The sequence below is a fragment of the Schistocerca serialis genome, chromosome 10, assembly GCF_023864345.2.
Source record: "Schistocerca serialis cubense isolate TAMUIC-IGC-003099 chromosome 10, iqSchSeri2.2, whole genome shotgun sequence".
In the NCBI taxonomy this organism is placed as follows: domain Eukaryota; kingdom Metazoa; phylum Arthropoda; class Insecta; order Orthoptera; family Acrididae; genus Schistocerca; species Schistocerca serialis.
Window position 1 is genome coordinate 58650309 of NC_064647.1, and position 19314 is coordinate 58669622.

Below are 19314 nucleotides of genomic sequence, written 5' to 3' on the forward strand. Positions count from 1 at the left end.
TGTCTGCAACTTGATGTGCAATCTTTACGGTGTGTAGTAGTCTTCACTTAACACAAATTTTGCTTATATTACTACATATATCAATACAGAGCAGATTTGTATTGCAAATTATTACATTTTGATTACAATACTATACGTGCCAGTACAGAACAGATTTTTATTGCAGAAATCACAGGAAATTGTACCACATGTAAATATATAATATTTATTAAAGAAAAAGTTCAAGGAAGTGCCTAGTGTTTGTGTTATTAATAAAGTGTCCTTTTCAACAGTTTCACAGAATCATAAATGCTGACTCAGTTAAACTAATCAGTAGGAATTTTTAGGACGAACAGTGGAAAGCAATTTACGGAGGAGACACAGTAGATGAACAATTCACTTCTTTACTAAAAATCTTCTAGCAGCACTACAAATCCAGTTTTCCTTTCCAAAATATGCTTATGACACTGTCGAGTGATCCCTGCCTTAGGTGTAGGGTAGGCACCTGGGCACTTCACTCTCTCTATCCAACTGCAGTTCTTTCAAAATTTGATTTGTAGGAATAGACTTTGTCAGGAAATATTTGCTGACACCCACACGAGCTATAGTACTGATAAGCTCATGACACAGTTAGGTTTCCACAAAGTAAAGAGTCACTTTACTCTGAATAGATTATGTTCAAACAAATTTCGGACTTGCTGCTGCTCACTGTTTAATTATACACTCCTGGAAATGGAAAAAAGAACACATTGACACCGGTGTGCCAGACCCACCATACTTGTTCCGGACACTGCGAGAGGGCTGTACAAGCAATGATCACACGCATGGCACAGCGGACACACCAGGAACCGCGGTGTTGGCCGTCGAATGGCTCTAGCTGCGCAGCATTTGTGCACCGCCGCCGTCAGTGTCAGCCAGTTTGCCGTGGCATACGGAGCTCCATCGCAGTCTTTAACACTGGTAGCACGCCACGACAGCGTGAACGTGAACCGTATGTGCAGTTGACGGACTTTGAGCGAGGGCGTATAGTGGGCATGCGGGAGGCCGGGTGGACGTACCGCCAAATTGCTCAACACGTGGGGCGTGAGGTCTCCACAGTACATCGATGTTGTCGCCAGTGGTCGGCGGAAGGGGCACGTGCCCGTCGACCTGGGACCGGACCGCAGCAACGCACGGATGCACGCCAAGACCGTAGGATCCTACGCAGTGCCGTAGTGGACCGCACCCCCACTTCCCAGCAAATTAGGGACACTGTTGCTCCTGGGGTATCGGCGAGGACCATTCGCAACCGTCTCCATGAAGCTGGGCTACGGTCCCGCACACCGTTAGGCCGTCTTCCGCTCACGCCCCAACATCGTGCAGCCCGCCTCCAGTGGTGTCGCGACAGGCGTGAATGGAGGGACGAATGGAGACGTGTCGTCTTCAGCGATGAGAGTCGCTTCTGCCTTGGTGCCAATGATGGTCGTATGCGTGTTTGGCGCCGTGCAGGTGAGCGCCACAATCAGGACTGCATACGACCGAGGCACACAGGGCCAACACCCGGCATCATGGTGCGGGGAGCGATCTCCTACACTGGCCGTACACCACTGGTGATCGTCGAGGGGACACTGAATAGTGCACGGTACATCCAAACCGTCATCGAACCCATCGTTCTACCATTCCTAGACCGGCAAGGGAACTTGCTGTTCCAACAGGACAATGCACGTCCGCATGTATCCCGTGCCACCCAACGTGCTCTAGAAGGTGTAAGTCAACTACCCTGGCCAGCAAGATCTCCGGATCTGTCCCCCATTGAGCATGTTTGGGACTGGATGAAGCGTTGTCTCACGCGTTCTGCACGTCCAGCACGAACGCTGGTCCAACTGAGGCGCCAGGTGGAAATGGCATGGCAAGCTGTTCCACAGGACTACATCCAGCATCTCTACGATCGTCTCCATGGGAGAATAGCAGCCTGCATTGCTGCGAAAGGTGGATATACACTGTACTAGTGCCGACGTTGTGCATGCTCTGTTGCCTGTGTCTATGTGCCTGTGGTTCTGTCAGTGTGATCATGTGATGTATCTGACCCCAGGAATGTGTCAATAAAGTTTCCCCTTCCTGGGACAATGAATTCACGGTGTTCTTATTTCAATTTCCAGGAGTGTATATTGTGTTTATTTGGAAAAAATGAGCATTTACAGTTTAGGTCAACCATCAGTTACATCTATGTGTAGTTTTTTTATACAATAGTTATGAAAATGAATGTGAAACAAAATGGGTGTTTGGATTTCAGAATTTGGGAGCTGTTGAATTTTGCCATCCTGTATACTGTAACAATATTGAGAATTGTCAGAAATCATGTATGTATTTTTCCACATCTTTTGGTTCACTCAGTTGTCTGTACTTCTCCTCGACACATAAGCACTAGTTTCTGTATTCCTCTTGACGGAATTCGTGCCATCTCGGGAATTGTCACTGTATTTCTGAGTACAGAATCGTTAACGCACCCAGCAGAAATGTAGAGCTACCACTTACAATACAGAGACTCAGTTAGTAATTAAATCCACAGGGGTGACTGCCCACTGATCCAGTTATACCCAAAAATTACTCTTTTTTGCGTTGTCCACTCGTGCAGTGTTCACAAACACGTGGTAAGTTACATTCAACACAGTAGTTAAGGAACATACCTTTCAAACAGTGTAGGTTGACTCCTCTATGTTGGTCACTTGGCAGCTTGTCAATACGGTAAGGCCGTGAATACATTGATGTGTTTAACACGAATGGATACTACAAGTCAGTAGCAGCCACAATTTAAAATTTCACCTGACACCCATTCACATATTTTGTTAAATGGATGAGGAATATCAAATGGATTTATGCAAAGAACTCAATATCTTCATAAATGGCACAGAAAATGGAAGCATACTGCTGAATACCGAGTGTAAAGGAACAATTAGGACTTCATCCAAAAACTTCTCCAAAGTGGAACACTCACTTTGGCAACAACATAAGTACTTGCAAAATTCTTGAGCTATTTCTTTAATTTAAAAAAAAAATTATTGTTAAGATTTGTTATATTTTCCTGTGATTTCTGTAAATAAAGTATACTTTTTATTGATTTGTGTCATAACATAGTTGATTAAACTTTAATAGTATAGGCGTTCAAGTGTATCATCTTAATAGTATAATTATCTGTGAGAATTTGAGTGACATTTTTTAATTTGTCTAGTGCTCTGTTCAAGCAAAGAATGTGAAAGTCAAAGTTTATTTCACTTAATATATGGCAGATAAATGTACAAAATGTAACTCAAGGAATTGGTTGGACAGATCTAATTATGTAAATTTCTACTCAGACTCACTGCCGTGCCCACTGACAGCAAAACTGTCACTGTTACAGCAAATGTAGTCAAACAAAGTCATGTATAATTAGTAGGAAGACACCTGATGATGGCAACATTGTGCCAACATATTGTATGAAGCTGAAGAGTGATGTTAAAACACGAGCTAAACAAACACGTGTTGTGATATAATTCTGCAACAATCATCTGATACCTCTGTTTGGGGTCAATTTCAGCAACATTTGTGTGAAATAATTATGAATTCTTCTGAAATAATTATGAATTCTTCTTAATTTCTCATCATTTCTGGTGACTTACCTTAACGGACATTGTACCTTACACTCATGCATTGTAAATAATTTTATAGCTTATTTTTCCTGGAGACAATTTGATTAACATAAGATTGTTTGCACACTAGGTCAGGCGCTCAAAATTTCTGGAACAGCAACTGTATCTGCAATTTGAAAGAAGATCATTGCCACGGATATTGTTCACAAACGATTGAAGATGGCACTCTGCAGACCTCTGAGAAACATTACTTCACTGCCTGAAGATGATCAACTTGGGGATAATTATATCCTTGTTGTTCCAAGGAAACTGAACATTTGTAGCAAATGATATCACTGTAATAGTTAGTCATTATTAAAGAAGTGATTGAAGTCCCTTGAAGACAGCTAGACAGAATGGATCAGATCAGTAACATTCATTTAAGGTGGAACAAACATCAAGCTACTTTGATGTCAGTTTTTGATGCTCTGTTGGACAATGAGAAATTAACAGACTGCACAATTAGTGCTGAGGGCCACCATTTAAGAGCACATAAGATAATTCTTTCAGCCTGTAGTCCATATTTTGAGGAACTGTTCACCGAAAACAATGAGAAGCACCCAATTATTATTCTGCACGATGTAAAATACGATGTGGTTAAAGCTTTGCTGGACTTTATGTATCGTGGTGAAGTAAATATACCACAAAAGGAGCTTAGTGGTGTTCTTAAGCTCTCGGAGTCCCTTCAGGTTAGGGGACTGTCTGGCAGTGGATGTGTGGACGGTGTCAACATGCAGAAAGGCAGTGGTAGAGATGTGCCACCAGTACTTTCGGAAACACTCTCGGCCCAACCTGCTTCTGTGCCGTGCTTCACGTCAGGTCGGAATGAGCCAGAAGATAAGCTGGAAACATTTAGAGGATACTCTCCAACTGTGTCATCCCAGGAAGGAGGTTCCGGGGAAGTAAACTCGGTTCTTAATTACACTCAGAAGTACATAAAAAGTGTTAATCACTGTGGTTCTCTTCAGCTGACAGGCCAAAATACATTTAAAGAAGTCATTACTCCCGATCTTGAAAGTGTGCATCATCTTCCATCTCAAAGACAAGTATTGCCCGCAACGCATAACTCAACTGGTGGACCAGTGTACAATCTGGTGCCTCCTCAGTCCGTGTGCAGTGAGTTGCAGAGCTGCAATGAGAAAACAGTTGTTGCGGAAAATGAACGTTTTTCGATACCAGAAGTAGTATTACGTTACAAAAACTCGTCGAATTTGAGTGCACGAAAACAGGAGGTAAAACAAGAAACAAAATCTGAGAGCCCCGAGAGTCGCATGGAAATTATTAAAGATGTAACTTTCGATGATGGTGACAATTTTCGTGATGGCAGTGTCAACATTGTGGGAGTTAGTGGAAGAAGTGCACGTCCAGAAACCCTGCCGTCTCAACCTACTTCTATGTCATCCTGTACCTCAGGTCAGAATGAACCAGAACAAAAGATGGAGTCATTTAGAGGATGCTCTCCAGCTGTATCATGCCAGGAAGAAGGTTCTGTGGAAAGAGACTCCATTTCTAAATCCATTCAAAAGCAAAGAAAAGATATTAATCATGCCCGTTCTGATCGAGCAGGCAAGAATACATTTGAAGATATCATTACTCCTGATGTTGATAGTGTGCATCAACTTCCATCTGAGAGACGAGTAATGGCCACAATGCATAATTCAAATGGCGGACCAGCTTACAGTCCAATTCGGGCACTAAAGACTTTGGTATCGTGTGCCCACACTACCATATGTTCATCGTCTTACAGTCCAATTCCTCAGCAGTCTGTATACAGTGAGTTGCAGAGCTTCGGCAGGTTAATGACTGTTGCAGAAAATGAACGGTTTTTAATGCCAGGAGCAGTATTACCTGATAAAAAGTCAGCAAATGTAAGTGCACACCAACAGGAAGTATCTTTAGTAATAAAATCTGAGGTCCCTGAGAATCACGTGGAAGTTGTTGAAGACCTTACTCTTGATGACGATGAGGACTATCTTTGTGCCAGTGATTATCGTGATGATTGTAGCAGTGGAGAAGTTGACATTGAGGAAGTCAGGAGAGTGAGTGCAGGTCTTACATATAAAGAGAATTTTTGCACTCAAGGAATTAATAATCTGCATTCATTATTTGGCAGTGTTGATTTGAGTAACATGACACTGACAACATCCCAGACAGTATTACATAATCAGTTTACTTGTAAGTCTTGTGGGAAGTCTTATCAGCATCCCCAAGGGCTGCAGAGACATGTAAATCTACAATGTGGTAAAGAACGTCGTTATCAGTGCCCTCGCTGCAATTATCGATGTGCTAGGAGTGATAATTTAAAAACACACATGGCTTCTCGCCGTTGTCAGATGCATAAAAAATAAGCACTTCCTGAACGTGTTATGTGATAATGTGAACATAACACCAAGAAAGGAATGATTAGTGTTGAGTGGTTACTTTTTTGTGTGACTTTTATTTCAACAGTGCAGTGTTTATTTATGAGTTGCTTGCTCAAGTGATTTCTTGTGCTGTGTTGGTACAAATTTATCCCTGTGTTAATTATATCTGCTATTAGTTTATTTTAAAATTTATGTGGAAATCTGAAAACCTCGGAACATGTGAAATCATTTTCCTTGAAGAAATAATTATGCCAGTAATGGTGTTGTGTTCTCATCATTCATACATTTTGTTGTAAACAGAATATTGTTTTTGTGGCGAAGATCTTAACTAGGTGAGTGCAGATGAAGTACTGCTGATACGATAATTCTGACAGCTGTAGTATCCAATTGGTTTAGTAGCTGATAATAATGATAACACCAAGAATTGGTTTACCTATTTGTCCAGAATAACTTGGATGTCCACTATGTTTCTTCTCTATTCCTGTTTCCAATTGTCCAACTTCTCGGCATGCGATAGTGTCTTAACACTTCATATTCTTACGTATATTCTTTTCTTTCTTGTTTCTTCCTCAGTACCTCACACTTGGATGTCTTAATGGAGAGATATTTTACATCCAGAATTAATTGGAAGGGCTCATCATCATGCTGTTCATGTGCTTATGAGAATTATTAAGAAAAATGGCTCTCAGTTAGTGTTTGTATGTGTTGCACTGTTTGATGAACAATTTGTAACCATTTTGAGCGAAGCAATTTAAGTTTTGGAGAAGCACATTGTAATTTTTTTTATTTTTTTTATTTTTTTTTTTAATTTTTATTTTACAGATATAACATCTAGTGAGAAACTTAAATATCCCGCTTCTTATATCAACAATAAAATGGAACTGAGATTTCAAACAGAGTAATGTATTTCAAGTTAACAGATTGATAAATCCTTTATTGTTTGCCTACGTTGTTGGCTATTGAAACAGCTGTAAATTATGTTGGAACCTATACCTAAGTCAATTTAAGATGGACTGCCATACAAAACTGGTTTACTAGGAAGGACACTTCCCAAATGGATTTAATGGAAGTACAAGAATGGGGACTTGAGTAGGGAACAGGACATTAACATGACTCAGTATTTCATACAAACATATTTACAGAACACACATATTGTATATATAGTGTTGTGTGAGAAACTGATGTGTATGGGAATGAACGATGAAAGTTATTTTCTGTACTGTGATGTGGGAACATTTTAGATCCTTGTTCCAAGGCTCAGACACTCTACAATGTAGAGTCTGCATTAAAGATATCATAGTTATCCTCATAAATAGACAGAAAGATCCAGGTTTGTTCATTACATGATAGGCTGTCAATTACTGGAAACAATATTGACCATTAAATAACTGTTTGTGTGCTGCTGGAGCGATATGAGTGGCTTCATAAAACTTTTTGTAGGAAAAGCAGTTGCATAACTCAGATTTTTCGTTACCTTATTTGGCACATTTGTCATCAGAACATAATTCGGAGTTCCTAAAAAGAATATGTACTTACCAAGCAGCAGCACAATACACACATAAGAGGAGGTTATAATTAGGCAAGTTTTCGGAGCCAGTGGTTCATTCTTCAGGAAGAAAAGTTGAAGGGGAAGGAGGAGAGGTGAAGGAAAAGAACTGGAGAGGTCTAGGAAAAGGGGTAGATATAAGAAAAGCTACCCAGAAACGCTGGTCACGTGAGACTTACTGCACAGGATGAGAGGGAAAGGCTGATTTTCATCCCATCTGGTAAGTCTCCCTTGACCCTCAGTTCTGAGTTACTTTTCTGAAATCTACCCCTTTTCCTAGACCTCTCCAATCCTTTTCCTTCACCTCTCTTCCCTCCCCTTCAACTCTTCTGCCTGAAGAAGGAGCCACTGGCTCCAAAATCTTGCCTAATTATAACCTCCTTTTATGTGTGTGTTCTGCCACTGCTTGGTGAGTAGAGTTTTTTATTTTTACAATTACATTATATTGTAAAAAATTGATTGTTTTCATTTTTATAAAAAGAATATGCGATTTCTTTTTTCTGTCATTTCATTCTCTGACTAATTGTATTCTCCAATTGGTAGCCCCATAGCTCCCATAATATATTTTTCTGTTTGAAGATTTGTGTGTGCCCTGTTTTAACATGCTCTCACATTCTCAGCCAAGACTGAAAACACTTTGTCTGTGTAGGAAAGATACTGTTGCGATAATTTATTTCATGGAATTGCTGATGTAATGTAATTTGATATGTTGAATGAGAAATTGTTTTCTATATACAAATGTTGCAAAACACCACATGAAACAACAGCTTAATGACATTTTTGAGTATACATGAATGGGAAAAAAAGTGTTGCAGAAAGAAAGAAATAGCTGTGAGATTTTGTTTGACTGTGTTGCTTGCACTACATTGCACAGAACATGTTCACAATATATTATACTTAAGGGAGGGGGAGGGGGTAGGACGTCAAAAGGGCTGACTTGGAGCAGGAGAGGCACCTCAGGACATTTTAATTTCCACTGTCTATACTTTTACAGGTAAATTCGTAAAACTTTGCCAGCATGACCAGGAAGGATTCAGGATTCACCCTCATAGCAGTGGAAGTTAAAAAAATGACAAAATAATTTTTTACATGTGAAATTTCATCATTTTTTCACTTTCTATTGGGTGCATTTGTTGCTATATGTACAATTTTCTTCATAAGTAAGAGAGATTCTTGAATGAATTTTGTACAGCATACAAACCACACTTACAGGCGTATAAAACTCTAGAATTTATTTAATTTATGAAAAAATGAATGAGCTGTTACATTTTAAACTTCATGTTTAGAAAAAACTCAAATTTTATAGTTACTTATCTCAATTTTACCACAGTTTTTAATAGATTTGGAAGATTCTAGAGTTCTGCATTAAGGAGTTCGTGTTTAATGAACAGTGCAAAATTCATTGAAGAATCTCTCATACTTATGAAGAAATATGTGCATATAGCAACAAATGCAGCCAATAGTAAGTGAAAAAATGATGGAATTACACATGTAAAAAAAAAATTATTTTGTTAATGTTTTTGAACTTCCACTTCTGTGAGTGTGAATCCTGAATCCTTCCTGGTCACGCTGACAAAGTTTTAAAAATTTATTTGTAAAAGTGTAAACAGTGGAAATTAAAATGTCCTGAAGTGCCTCTCCTGCTCCAAGTCGGCCCGTTTGACATTCTACACCCCTCAATTGCGAACTTATTAATGGATGTTGAAGAATGTTAGATAACTGATGTATGCTGAGGTTAATGGATCTTTGTCTGTGAAGTACAAGCATGAGGACTGCGGTATTTAACAAAATCAGATATTTCTTAAAGTGGCACATACAACTACTTTCAGAATATGTGTAAAGTCAACACAAGCTGCACTCCTCCCACTTTCTATATGCCTACCCACTCCATCAAATTATCTAGATTTATATTTGATGATGAACTACAGTCAAATATTTAAATTTAATCCTGAAATTCAGTTTGACTGTAACAGGTACAGGTACTCTACCTAAAGCAACATATGAAAATTGGTGCTGGACCGGAACTTGAACCTGGATTTTCCTCTTACTGGGGACAGTCACCTTACCGCTTACACTTACAAAGTTCCGTATGTCATACCTATCTACATTGTGTGATCAAAAATATGTGGACACCACCCAAAAATATATGTTTTTCATATTAGGTGCATTGTGCTGCCACCTACTGTCAGGTACTCCATATCAGTGACCTCAGTAGTCATTAGACATTGTGAGAGAGCAGAGTGGGGCACTCCGCGGAACTCACGGACTTCAAGCGTGGTCAGGTGATTGGATGTGACTTGTGTCATACGTCTGTATGCAAGATTTCCATGCTCCTAAACCTCCCTAGGTCCACTGTTTCTGAAGTGGAAACGTGAAGGGACACGTACAGCACAAAAGCATACAGGCTGACCTTGTCTGTTAACTGACAGAGATCGCCGACAGTTGAAGAGGGTCGTAATGTGTAATAGGTAGACATCTATCCAGACCATCACACAGGAATTCCAAACTGCATCAGGATCCACTGCAAGTACTATGACGGTTAGGCCGGAGGTGAGAAAAATGGGATTTCATGGTCGAGTGGCTGTTCGTAAGCCACACATCGTACCGGCAAATGCCAAACGATGCCTCGCTTGGTGTAAGGAGTGTAAACAATGGACAATTGAACAGTGGAGAAACTTGTGTGGAGCGATGAATCACAATACACAATGTGGCAATCCGGTGGCAGGGTGTGGGTATGGCAAATGCCTGGTGAACTTCCATCTGCCAGCATGTGCAGTGCCAACAGTAAAATTCGGAGGCGGCGGTGTTGTGGTGTGGTAGTGTTTTTCGTGGAGGGGGCTTGCACACCTTCTTGTTTTGTGTGGCACTATTACAGCACAGATCTACACTCCTTCTCTGATGTTTTAAGCACCTTCTTGCTTACCACTGTTGGAGAGCAATTTGAGGATGGCGATTGAATCTTTCAATACGATTGAGCACCTGTTCATAATGCACAGCCTGCGGCGGAGTGGTTTCTCAACAATAACATCCCTGTAATGGACTGGCCTGCACAGAGTCCAGACCTTAATCCTATAGGACACCTCTGGGATGTTTTGGAATGCTGACTTCGTGCCAGGCCTCACTGAGCAATATTGATACCTCTTGTCAGTGCAGCACTCTGTGAAGAATGGGCTGCTATTCCCCAAGAAACATTCCAGCACCTGATTGACTGTATGCCTGCAAGAGTGGAAGCTGGTATCAAGGCTAAGGGTGGGCGAACACCATATTGAATACCAGCATTACCGATGGAGGGCGCCACGAACTTGTAAGTCATTTTCAGCCAGTTGTCCGGATACATTTGATCACATACGAGGTGCATTCAAGTTCTAAGGTCTCCGATTTTTTTTCTAATTAACTACTCACCCGAAATCGATGAAACTGGCATTACTTCTCGACGTAATCGCCCTGCAGACGTACACATTTTTCACAACGCTGATGCCATGATTCCATGGCAGCGGCGAAGGCTTCTTTAGGATTCAGTTTTGACCACTGGAAAATCGCTGAGGCAATAGCAGCACGGCTGATGAATGTGCGGCCACGGAGAGTGTCTTTCATTGTTGAAAAAAGCCAAAAGTCACTAGGAGCCAGGTCAGGTGAGTAGGGAGCATGAGGAATCACTTCAAAGTTGTTATCACGAAGAAATTGTTGCGTAATGTTAGCTCGATGTGCGGGTGCGTTGTCTTGGTGAAACAGCACACGCGCAGCCCTTCCCGGACGTTTTTGTTGCAGTACAAGAAGGAATTTGTTCTTCAAAACATTTTCGTAGGATGCACCTGTTACCGCAGTGCCCTTTGGAACGCAATGGGTAAGGATTACGCCCTCGCTGTCCCAGAACATGGACACCATCATTTTTTCAGCACTGGAGGTTACCCGAAATTTTTTTGGTGGCGGTGAATCTGTGTGCTTCCATTGAGCTGACTGGCGCTTTGTTTCTGGATTGAAAAATGGCATCCACGTCTCATCCATTGTCACAACCGACGAAAAGAAAGTCCCATTCATGCTGTTGTTGCACGTCAACATTGCTTGGCAACATGCCACACGGGCAGCCGTGTGGTCGTCTGTCAGCATTTGTGGCACCCACCTGGATGGCACTTTTCGCATTTTTAGGTCATCATGCAGGATTGTGTGCACAGAACCCACAGAAATGCCAACTCTGGAGGCGATCTGTTCAACAGTCATTTGGCAACCCCCAAAACAATTCTCTCCACTTTCTCGATCATGTCGTCAGACCGGCTTGTGCGAGCCCGAGGTTGTTTCGGTTTGTTGTCACACGATGTTCTGCCTTCATTAAACTGTCGCACCCACGAACGCACTTTCGACACAGCCATAACTCCATCACCACATGTCTCCTTCAACTGTCGATGAATTTCAATTGGTTTCACACCACGCAAATTCAGAAAACGAATGATTACACGCTGTTCAAGTAAGGAAAACGTCGCCATTTTAAGTATTTAAAACAGTTCTCATTCTGCCGTACGGTGCTGCCATCTCTGGGACGTATTGACAATGAATGCGGCCTCATTTTAAAACAATGCGCATGTTTCTATCTCTTTCCAGTCCGGAGAAAAAAAATCGGAGGCCTTAGAACTTGAATGCACCTCGTAGTGTATGTCTGCTTATAAATTATTTATTCATTTACGCATATTTGCACATCTTTTTATCTCATATTTGAAACTGAAGTTCATCATCTCATATATATGGAGCGAAGATGGGCCTGTGACGAAAATGACAACAATGGTCTATGATTTCTCATTGTTTTGAGTGTAAAACCTGCTTGTGAATCAAGAGATGAGTGAGTGTGGGTGAACGAATCAATAATGTATGAGAATAAATAGATATATATGTGATATACAGGAGTTTGAGTTTGTCTGGGAATCATGTTTGGATAGACTAAGTGGTAAGGTGACCACTCACAGTAAGCGGGAAATCTGGGTGCGAGTTCCAGTTTTGCACAGCTTTTCATCTGTTGCTTTAGGTAGTACACTGTACCTATTACAGTGAAGCTGAATTTCTGAAATGATCTATGTTTTGTGTGAAATGTCATACCAGATTAAGATTACTTGCCCGATCAGTGCTCAAACCTGAGACCTTTGCCTTTTGCGGCCATCGTTGCCACCACTTGACCTGTCTGAACATGACTCGAGACCCACGCTCGGAGCTTTACTTCTGCCATTACATCCACTACATGCCATACTTCCAAGATTCAAATGTCAGCCTGGCACACAGTTTTCATCTGCCCGAAGGTTCAAATCAGTGCACACTCAGTTATAGTTCAATAATTCATTGTAGTGCTTTCTGGTTGCTCCATTCACAAATACTTCTTCACAGTTTTCACAGCAGTTTCTAAATCTCTCATGATGTATCTTCTCATCCTCTCCCAGCATAGCCTAGAGCTTAACCCCATCCTTTCTCCAGTTATCATTTTTTTCTTGTATTTGGCTTTTCCTTTTGTCTATGACTTCACATAATCTCACATCTCGTGTTGGCACTTTAGGGATTTTACACCTGCATCTTGCTGCACATAGTAGAAATTTGAAGGTACACCTACATAAACAAACCTTGGCATTATGTTTGAATTGTAGCCTGCTCTATATTGAAAAATTTGTGGATTGCATTTGGTGTATGTCAGTATTCTGCATCCACTGTAAGAAGTTACAGTACTGTAGTGTATTTGTGTTTTGACAAGGCCTGGTGAATTGTGAATGGGATATTGCTTTATTTTGAATGCATATGGTTGATCAGCATTGCTGCAGCATAAAGGAAAGCAAGTTGTTTAAAGTTTTATTCTTTTATGTAGATTTTACAATTTGTCATTGACTTCTTCAGTATGGGATGAAGGCTCTACAGGTATTGGTCTTTCAACTTTTATGGGTACAGAGTATTACATTACAGTGACTGTAATATGATTCTCACACGAGATGGAAGAGGGAATTGGGGACATGCAGAATAGGCTTTGATTTAGTGATGTGTGTTTTCCTTGTGATCAAGAAACTACCTTTTTAAGACTTTTGGTTATGTATCAAACACTACCACAATTTTTGACAAATTAGCACAGCATGCAGTATTTTTGTTACATGTAAAATATGCCATTAGGACTCTTGAGTCCCAACAATATGAAAATAAATATAATTTTAAAATTTTTTTCAAAATTAACCTTTATTATCATAGTTAACAGTGAGTACAAGGGTATGCTGATGAAAATGCCTCCAAATTTTTGGTGTGACAACTAGTAAAGCTTTTTAAGTAAAATAAACATTATTAACATTCTACATCTTTGTTCAGTATGTCTACATATTTATTTCTTGATATAGTCACCCTAGCAATGGACATATTTCTCCCAATGAGTGACCAGTTTGTTGCACTATCACTGTAGAATGTCTTGACTTTCTTGACAGAGTCACAATATCATGTCTGCTTGCAACTGCTTTATCGCTATCAAAGTGAAGTCCTCAAACATGTTCTTTAATTTTGGGAAACAGATGAAAATTGGATGGGTCCAAGTCTTGATTGTAAGGACGACGATCGATCACAGTGAACCCGAGGTGTCGGATTGTAGCAAATATTGCAGTGCCCATGTGTAGTCTGTTCTCATGCGAAGGGTGTTTGCTCCACGTGTGGATGAACTCTTCAGATTTAGTTACATTACACATCACCATGTTACATGCTACAAATCAGAGCCCTCTAGTGGCAGAGGTCTGTGAATATGTAGAGAAGAACAATAAAAATGTAGAATGTTAATAACAATTGTTTTATTTAAAAAGTTTTAAGAGTTTTCACATTAAAAAATTCAGTGACATTACTTTTCAGCACATCCTTGTACAAGAGGAAACTGGTAAAAGTTGGAAACTGGTAAATGTTGTTTTAAGCAGGTGGTTTCACTTTGGAACCACTAGGACATGCAGTTTTCAACCAACCATCGTCTCTAGTGTTATATTTGAAAGCAAATTCACTCTTTTCCTAGACACATTCCCACATCTTAAAACTGCTGTGAACTCATAATGCCTAAAACAAATTATAGTTCTAAATAACAAGCAAAAAGAGGCCTAAAATTTTATAAATTTTATATCAAAGCTACATATTGCACAGTGCTTTCATTTTGAAACCACTCACAAAAGCAGTGGTAAAAACACAAATTTACATTACAATAACTTTAGATGTACTGGCTTTCACTGTCAATGATCTTCTCAACATGGCTACAATATGTATTGCATAAAAAAGATGCACATCACAGTCTGTGTGCGGACTGTTGCTTTGAATGCTAAAGTGACTGCTTTTTGAAATAAGTTGTAGAAGTACCTCATTGTCTGTGTCTTGCAACAGTATTGGTGATTTCATGCTAAAAGCTCTGATACTTAAAAAAATTAATAAAATGTTAGTTTCTGGCAGAAGCCACTGATGATACTTAAGAGGGCTGAAGAATGTATTTACAAATGTTAGAAGTCCTTGGTTTTATTAATAGTTAGTTGTTTTTCAAATCCACGCAACTAGTGAATCACATTTCAGTGCAATCCCTCGTCGGTCCATGTGCAGTCAGTTAGAGATCTCTGGTGGAGAACTGACTTTTGATCTCATTGTTGCTGGGAAGAAACACGTTCCAACTCCAGAAACAGCATTTACTCACCAAAAGCAGGCAAATATGAGTGCACATTTAGAAGAGATAACGTTAGAAACAAAATCTATGGTCTTTGAGAGTCAAATAGAAATAGTGCATGTAGATGACAATGATGATCATCTTATTTGTCACAACTGTGGGAAAACTGGACAATATCATAGAATGGTAAAAAGAGACTTGAAACACTGTTGCAACAGACATTTTGTTAGGAGCGATGTTTTAAAGAAACATATAGCTACTTGGTATGGGAGATGCAAGAAAAGTATTGCACCCTTTCTCGGGACTGGGTGATGACAGAAAAAAAAAGGATGAGTAACATTAAGTGAATTTCTGGTCATTAGTGAGGGCTTTTTTGTGTGAGTTTTAGTAAATGACCGGCAGTGTTTGCACTTAAATCACTTAAAGTGATGAAATCAAGCACTGTGTGTGTGTGTGTGTGTGTGTGTGTGTGTGTGTGTGTGTGTGTGTGTGTAATATACAGAATGTACATAAAGTCCGGGAACACTTTCAGTTATTTATTGCACAGGAACTAAACATTGTACAGATATCATGTATATGTCATTTTGAAGAGAAACCCTGAAAGTTTTTTTCATGTATACCGCACAGCATAGTTTGATAATTTGCCGATAGTCAGTGCTAGTCGCAAACATAGTGAGTTCAGGTGCAGAGCGAGCTTCCTGTGTGTTGGAGTTCAACAAAAACAAGTGTGCTGCAGCTGTTCAATGGATGTTTAGAAGCCACCAACAAGGAAGGCCATTTACCTCTCGCACAACAAATTCTTTACAACGGGTTGCTTGTTCCCGGCAAAGAGAAGCGGATGTCCCAGTGTGAGTGAAGCCGAGAGCACTGTCACTGGATATTCCTACTTGGACGTATTGCAGCAATGGCTGATGCCTCAAATGCAATCAGACTCTCCGTTCATCTTTCAGCAGGATGGGTCTCCACCCCATTATCATCGTGAAGTTCGTGGGTACCTAAACACGGAGCTGCCACATCGATGGATCGGCTGTGCTACAGAAAGGGGACGCCTGTTTCATGAAATAGCCTCCCTGCTAGCCAGATCTCACTCCGTGTGCTTTTTTTTCTGTGCGGACACACTAAAGATCTGGTGTATTTACTGCCTGTACCACGTGATGTAGCAGAGCTCCGGGAGAGAATGCGGAAAGTGACTGCCACTGTCGACGATGCCATGCTGGGGCAGGTATGGCAAGAACTTGATTACCATATTGACATCTGCCTGGTCACTCATGGTTGGCATATCAGATGTTTGTAAAAAGACTTTCAGAGTTTCTCTTCAAAATGCAATATGTATGACATCTGTACAAAGTTTAGTTCTTGTGCAATAAATAATTGAAAGTGTTCCTGGACTTTATGTACATCCTGTATGTATTTTTGAACTTATTGAGAGATATTGTGGCAGTTGTAAGTGTATTTTAAAATAATAAAGATACTTTATAAACTAGTGGCACTTGCAAATCCACATGGACATAGTCTTAATTGAGAAAGTTGGTGCTCATTATCTAATGATACACTTAAGTAGTGATATTGTGTTTTCATTAATTATTCTCGCTTTTGTAATTATTGGCAGAAGCATGAGAACTGAATTGTTCTCAGCGGTAACCATTGATAATTTCCTAGTCTGTAGGATTTGTTACTGTAACAATTTTAAACTCCAGAGAGCCAGATGTTAACAGAAAAACGTGGAGTTCAGTTACACTCATTGGATGCATTTTATCTGGGTTACTATTTAATTCACTCATTTCTTTATACAGTGGAACTTCAATTTTAGATTCTCCAATTTTATATTTTTCTTGACACTATACCATAATTTCTTAGCACCTGTGGGAAACCCATAAGACCAATGCTAAAAATTCCCTGATGTCATATTTTTTCCTAGTAAGTTTTATCTTGATTCTAAGTTCTTACTCGACATCTTGCTTGACTTCATCCCATTTTCTTCCTATTGACATTTGATGTGGCTGAACATGTTATAAATGACTCACAGTACAGATGGTTCGTATCAAGAGTGGTGGTGGCAGAATTAAGGGAATATTTTAGGCTGTTGTGGAGAGGGGAGATGTGAGAAAGGAAATGGTGACATAATCCACAATCAGTGTTGCCAACACAACTTGCAACATTTATCTTCAGCGTGCAATTATGATAAAACTACTGCTAGATTGCAGCGTTAATAGAAAAACAAGACAGTCAAGTGCTCCACACTTAGCCAATACTTGATGAAGGGCCCACCCACCACTTTTTCTTGTGCTTCTTATCACTCAGTCCCATCTTTTTGCATGTATTTCCAAGGTACTGTCTTCAGCAACAATATCAATTCTCAACCTTTTAAATTCAAACACTGAGTCTCAAAGAATATGCTTGGTCATAATGGAGCAAACATTACCCATTTCCGGCTAGTAAACTCGTATTGTATTGACTGGCAACGAGTTAAGTCATCCAATAGCCAGCACAGCCAACACACCACACTAACACACACAAAATGAGTTCACCTACTGGATATGTGGAGAAGGGGAGTGGACCTTCAGTGACTGGAGTCCTGAAGTGCTGCAAATATACTTTTTGTGCAGATGATGCGCTGTGACATTTTAAAGAATTTAATGTTCAAATCTGACATGATACAGTTGCAACAAGTGCATATACTACTTGTGTATATACTTAGCACCACACATACTGTAGATCGTAAAGATTGGCAGTAGTGATACAGTGAAGTGAAACTGTGCCACCTGAGCTTTCTTTCACATTTTCATTTTACACAATGTGCAGAAATTCAGTGAGTCAACTTCAAATAAGCTTGTAATGTCAATTAGGAAAATAAACTCATTTCTTCCTGTCTCTCTTGCTCTCATTAAGACTAAAATAAATTTTAACAGTGCTCAGCATATGACGTGCAGCTCATAAGAAAAGCATTCAACAATAGCAGCAATGGTGACTAAAAGTATGTCATAAAGCAGATTTCCACATTTATGCTTATTGTTTAACGACTTAGCTGCCATGATCTTTTTGGTTTAATTCAACATAGTCATCAGTTTTTGGTTTTTTCTGTGTGAGCACAAAGGATGATCTCTCAAAAACGTGTTTTGAACATATAATTTGTGGTCGAAGCATGTTGGAAAACAGCTCGATTAACTTATACCCAGATACCCATTTCAATTTTTTGATGAGTTTTTACTTGCTGTTAACACATCTGTGATTTTTTAAGAACTAATGAAATTCATTACCACAAATTATTGTATAAGCATTGTACATTTAATTTCCTTCACCTAGATAGATTTTATACAAAGTATTGGAGAGGATTGTGATTTTTAATCACGTATGCCAATTAAATATGTTATACTCATATTTTGCAGATTTTAACATTTTCTTCAGTTCTGCATTTTCCTCAATTTTTCGTTTTTAAATTCCAGACTTCACAAAAATATAAAATAGGGGTTTTATTGTATATGTATTCCAGCAAATATTCTCATAGTTTTTGTAATATTTCTTTTCATATAACATGTCTATGCTTCTCATTTTGTCATGCATTCACATCCACACAAGTTCGCAGCTCATAGTCTCGCGGTCGCGTTCTCGTTCTTGTTTCCGAAGCACAGGGTCCCGGGTTCGATTCTGGACGGGGTCAGGGATTTTCACCTGCTTCGAGATGACTGGATGTTTGTGTTGTCCTCATCATTTCATCATCATTCATGAAAGTGACAAGTTTGGACTGAGCAAAGGTTGGGAATTTGTACGGGCACTGATAACCGAGCAGTTGAGTGCCCCACAAACCAATCATCATCATCACATCCACACAAAATAGGCAATTATTTATTACTACAAGAATTTATGCAGAAACAAGTTACGAGTTTGTTGATTGAGTGCTAACTAAAAATACTGAATGATAAGTTGTATTAAATGACATTTTTTTAAAAAAATTGTCAAACTTAATTTCCATAACAGCCCTGAGTATACATAAAATCACCACAAAAATAAAATGTATGAGCTACATTAAGAAAAATAGCTCCGCACCGTAACCCTGGGTTCGGTGTGGGGCAGCGGTGGGATAGGTGGACTGCTGTGGCCTGTTGTTCAGTTGTGAACCACTGAGGGCTACAGCGGGACGAAGTCTCTCCATTG

General features: G+C 39.8%; 1 protein-coding gene across 5 annotated transcripts in view; it reads left to right on the forward strand.

Annotated features, from left to right (window-relative positions):
• Positions 1–19314, forward strand: part of LOC126424529 (longitudinals lacking protein, isoforms N/O/W/X/Y-like) — a 288869-nt gene that overhangs the window by 200685 nt on the left and 68870 nt on the right. For 2 of the 5 annotated variants that reach the window (XM_050087261.1, XM_050087262.1), the window contains one exon: positions 3715–6723. The exons of the other annotated variants lie outside the window; for them this stretch is intronic. In XM_050087261.1, the coding sequence (XP_049943218.1) occupies positions 3980–5971 (1992 nt within the window). In that variant the 5' untranslated portion in view covers positions 3715–3979 and the 3' untranslated portion in view covers positions 5972–6723. Of the gene's footprint in view, positions 1–3714; positions 6724–19314 lie in introns of those variants that run through there. 5 annotated transcript variants of the gene reach the window in all.